A 4,764-nucleotide genomic window follows, 5' to 3' on the forward strand; every position below is an offset into this window, starting at 1 on the left:
TGGGCAAACAAATTTTGGCAGGCAGCAAGGAGGTTTGGACCTTGGGGAGGGGCGACATTTCCAACGGTCACCTCCGGGTTTCTCCTATTTACGCAGCCCCCGGGGCGAAGGCGAGACAGAGTGAAAACGAGAACCAGAGGAGAGGAGCCCACCGGCCTCGCCTAGTCACAGCGCCCCCCCCCCCCCCCCCCCCCCCCCTCCGCCACCTCCCCTCCCGCCCGTCCCCCCATGGCCCCTCTCGCGCCGTCGACGGCGGCGAGCTCGCCGGAGCTGCGGCGGAAGCGGACGGCCGCCGCGCCCCCGCCCCGCTCGCCGCCGGAGCCGCGCCGCTTCTGCTCGATCTCCGACGTGATGCGCCGGGCGCGCCCCGTCGACGCGCCGCCGCCCCTCGCCCGCGCCCGCCACGTGATGGCCCTCTGCGAGGCGTGCGGCGCCGGGGACCGCGACGAGGAGCTGCTGCTCTGCGACATCTGCGACCGCGGCCGCCACACCTTCTGCCTCCGCCCCATCCTCCCCGCCGTCCCGCTCGGCTCCTGGCTCTGCCCCGACTGCGCCCCGACCTCCATCATCCGTGCGTCCCTCCCCCGCCGCGCGAACCCGGCGACTCGATCTCGCCATTGCCGCTCCCCTCCCCCTCTTGTGTCCGCGCTCGCTCGCTCGCCTGCCGTGAATTCCATCTCATCTCGTCCTCTTGTTGGTTGAATTTCTGTCAGGTTTCCCGTTGAAGCAGAGCAAGATCGTCGATTTCTTCCGGATCGAGAAGGGCGCGGAGGGCGGCGCCGTCCGGCCGGCAAAGTGCGGGCTTTCTCAGGGTAATTTTTTCTTATCTCTGAAATTTTGAATCGCATGGATTTTGTTCATTGTGTGGCTTAAGCTAGGGAGTCTGCGATGAGGAATCGTCGCTCAATTGTTACACATACTGCATTGCCATCTGCTGATATGCAAATAATTCATAAGGTGTAAATAGTTCATCTGTAATACTTGACTGATTATGAGTATGATGCACATCTGGTAGGAGAAAAAGTTGTACCCTATGTGGGTATTGTGTGTCGATTCGTTGATTGTTTTCTTTTGCTAGGCTGACCAGTCGACACAGTAGTATCCTGCATATATGTCACAGTGGACTAGAATTTCTAGGTAATGAACATTGAAAAATGCAGTGAGCTATCACCGCAGGAAATGCGCGGGAAAGCTACCGCCGCCAGCATTGCGTGGCCGAACCAACACTGCTGGAAATACGCGGGAAAGCATCGTTAAAAAACTTTAATTTGATCTTAATAGCACACTATTAGTAGGATTGTGTTGTTGAAGTAGGTTGGTCAACTATGTACGGATTAATTGACTTACATTGATTTGTGCACATGCATATCAGGATGATTCGCAGAGATACGTCACATGTATTTCCTGTTTGAGATCTGCCTTGCACTTATTGAGCCATAAAACCCTGCCACCTTTTTAGTTTATTTAAAATAGGATTGATTACGTGTAGGATGCACTTCTAGTGGGAGAAAAAGTTATATCTTGTAGGGGTTGTTGTATGTTGATTTATGAACTGTTCTGTTTTGTTGTAGGGGTCAATACAGTAGTATCCTGCATATATCTCCAGTGAATTCTAGTTTCTAGGTAATGAACAAACACAGCGAGCTATCACCACTGCAAATGCGTGGGAAAGCTATTGCCTTCAGAATTACGCGGGAAACTATCGCTGCTGGAAATGCGCGGGAAATCATCGTTCAAAAAACATTAATTTGATCTTAATAGCACAGTTTTATTTTAGTAATAGGGATGTGCTATTGAAATAGACCGGTCAAGTTTGTACGGATTAAATGACTTCCATTTATTCGTGGGGATATGTGACATGCATATCATGTTGAAGATCTGCCTGCTTTCATTGAGCCATAAAAAAGCCACCACCTTTTGTAGTTTATATAAAATATGACTGAATATGTGTAGGATGCACATCTGGTGGGAGAAAAGGGGGTGTTGTATGTTGATTCGTGAATCCAATAGTATCCTGCATATATCTCCAATTAACTGAAATTTCTAGTTTGTTGGGACATTCGACTGCATATATCTCCAATCCAATAGTATCCTGCATATAGCTCACTGCATTTATTCATTATTTAATACTTGTATACAGATGCTAAGAGGCGAAAGAGGCGATCTCTTGTTATGCACAAGAAGAAGAGGAGGCTACTGCCATTTGTGCCCACTGAAGATAGAGTTCGAAGGCTTGAACAGATGGCTTCTGCAGCCACTGCATTGACATCTTCGAAAATGGAGTTCAGCAATGAGCTGACTTATGTGCCGAGTATGGCCCCTATGTCTGCCAATCAAGCAAAACTGGAGGAAGGTGGTATGCAGGTTAGCAAATTTTTACTTTAAACAGTATAATGCATTTCTTGATCTCTTGGTGCCTAAAGATACACTTGTTGACTTTCAAGGTTCTTACAAAAGAGGACAAAGAAACCATCGAACTCTGCAGAAGCATGTTGAAAAGAGGAGAATGCCCTCCACTTCTGGTGGTTTTTGATTCCCATGAGGGGTATGTTTTTGGAATTATTCTTCTAACGTTTCTTCATTTTTCAGTACGGAGTAGTTAAACTAACGCATATTTGTTTTCAGTTTCACTGTGCAGGCTGATGCATATATTAAGGATCTCACATTCTTAACTGAATACACTGGCGATGTTGATTATTTAAAGAACAGGGAAAATGATGGCTGTGATAGTATAATGACCCTTCTATCACCAGCGGATCCTTCCCAGAAGCTTGTCATCTGCCCTGACAAACGTGGAAACATAGCCCGCTTTATTAATGGCATTAACAACCACACTCCGTAAGTAGTCGCTGCCTATCCTTATGAATGTACATGTGTTAAGCATTACTTACGCCACTCTAATATTGTCCAATTCCTGCAGTGATGGAAAGAAAAAGCAGAACGTCAAGTGTGTGAGGTACGACATCGACGGCGAGTGCCATGTCTTGCTGGTCGCCTGCCGTGATATAGCTCGTGGTGAGAAGCTGTACTACGACTACAACGGGCATGAGTATGCGTACCCAACGCATCATTTCGTCTAACTCCCCCAATAGTTCTGACCTGCCCAGCATCAAGGAGTCTGGGCGATTAATGGTGGCACTTTCAGCATTGCCGCTGAAAATCCAGTAACTTATATACAGTTCAATTGCCAGAAGAGGTCCCCGATGGCGAACAATATACATGCTGATGTTGTTAGTATCTAGTAGTGAAAACAGTCTTCATTCAGCTGTGGAGAGAGACAAGTGGGATCTTCGTTTTCTTTTTCTCCTGACCTCCCAAGATGCTGTCATCTTATTCATATTCATTATTGTTGCGGAGTTCCTGCTCGACTTGAGTCTTTTTCGGGGACTCATCCCCCTTTCTATAGGAGTAAATATCTATCTGCCCCTGTCTCTCTCTGTAGAATGGTTAAGTAGCTGTTGTGTCCCAATTAGTGGTACATTTGAAACTGGAAGAGAAATGTTTCACCCCATTTGTTGGGGAATTGTTCTCTATGTTCAGTTATTTCGGATGGTGAAATATGCTTTCCCTATTGGTGCTGTGATTTTCTTTTACTTTGTTATTATTGCCCTATCGCTGCTGGGTATTTTATTTATTTGTTCTTTTGACACTTTCCAACTTTTAGAAGCCGTGCCAAGCTACCAGCAGTGATCTTGAACTTCCTTGCCTTTGTAACCTCTTGAAGTTGATCCCCAACTAACTTCAGAACTATATGAATTCTTAAAATGAAATCCAGTGCTGCTGATTTCGCCAAGAAAAGTTTTTGCAGACTACTGTGTATGTGTTTAGAACTATGCTATGAACCCATAACTTGTCAACTAAAATGTTACCAAATGTATAATTGATTTGACACCATAGAGATAAAATGTGTCATGCTATCAATTTAGTTTGACAACTATAAGTTACAAAGCTTTTTTTTAAACTATGCATGAGAAATATGTTGAAGGACTATGGATAAGAAATAAAGATAAAGTAGATTTAGACTAAGTACAACTTGTCGTATACTCCAGGTCTCCCCCCATGTTATACTCTATATACCCATTAAGAGTCAGACTAACAACATTGAAATCTTTTAGGGGTTGTTTGGATTGTGCCCGATCCAACCCCGCCAAACTATGGCAACACGCCACCCTGGAAGTATTAATCTCACAGAGCGGGCCGTGAGTGGGCCAGCCCAATTAGGTGTCAATGAATCCGGTCTTGGGAACCTTTTAGAACGTTTCGGTCCATTTTTTCATTTCTTTATTTTGTTGTTGTTTCCCTCACGGATTTTTTTGTTTTTTCTTTTGGTTTTCAACGGTTTTTGGGGGTTTTAATGGTTTTTACCTTTCTATCTCGGTTTTTATTGGGTTCTTTCTTTTTTTATTTTTTTCTCCGTTTTCTTTATTTCTTTCTCAGTTTTCGTCGGTTTTTTCACTGGTTCTCTTTGGGTTTTCTTTTTTCTTTGCTATAACTTTAGTTTCCCTTTGCTCCTCACTGGTTTTCTTGGTTTCTTTCTTGGTTTTCACATTTTTTTCATTTTCGCACCTTTTCTTTGTTTTCTATGGTTTTTGTTTGTTTCTTTCTTGAATTTTCTATTTTTGCACCATCTCCCCCCGGTTTTCTTGTTTCCTTTTTCTGTTCGGTTTTCTTTCATTTGTTTCTTATGTTTCTTTCATTTTTAATTATTTCAGCACATATCTACATTTTTGTTACACAACGTACATCTTTCGTACACATCAAGAA

General features: G+C 44.5%; 1 protein-coding gene across 1 annotated transcript; it reads left to right on the forward strand.

The window, feature by feature from the left end:
* The first annotated feature begins 207 nt into the window (after nt 1-207).
* On the forward strand, nt 208-3,533 carry LOC123059561 (probable Histone-lysine N-methyltransferase ATXR5). The gene is made up of 6 exons (XM_044482103.1): nt 208-571; nt 714-812; nt 2,141-2,364; nt 2,445-2,545; nt 2,626-2,838; nt 2,921-3,533. The coding sequence occupies exons 1-6, from the start codon at nt 229-231 to the stop codon at nt 3,078-3,080; spliced, it is 1,140 nt and encodes a 379-aa protein (XP_044338038.1). The 5' UTR covers nt 208-228; the 3' UTR covers nt 3,081-3,533.
* Nucleotides 3,534-4,764: the final 1,231 nt, after the last annotated feature.

This window comes from Triticum aestivum, chromosome 3A (assembly GCF_018294505.1).
Source record: "Triticum aestivum cultivar Chinese Spring chromosome 3A, IWGSC CS RefSeq v2.1, whole genome shotgun sequence".
Lineage (NCBI taxonomy): Eukaryota > Viridiplantae > Streptophyta > Magnoliopsida > Poales > Poaceae > Triticum > Triticum aestivum.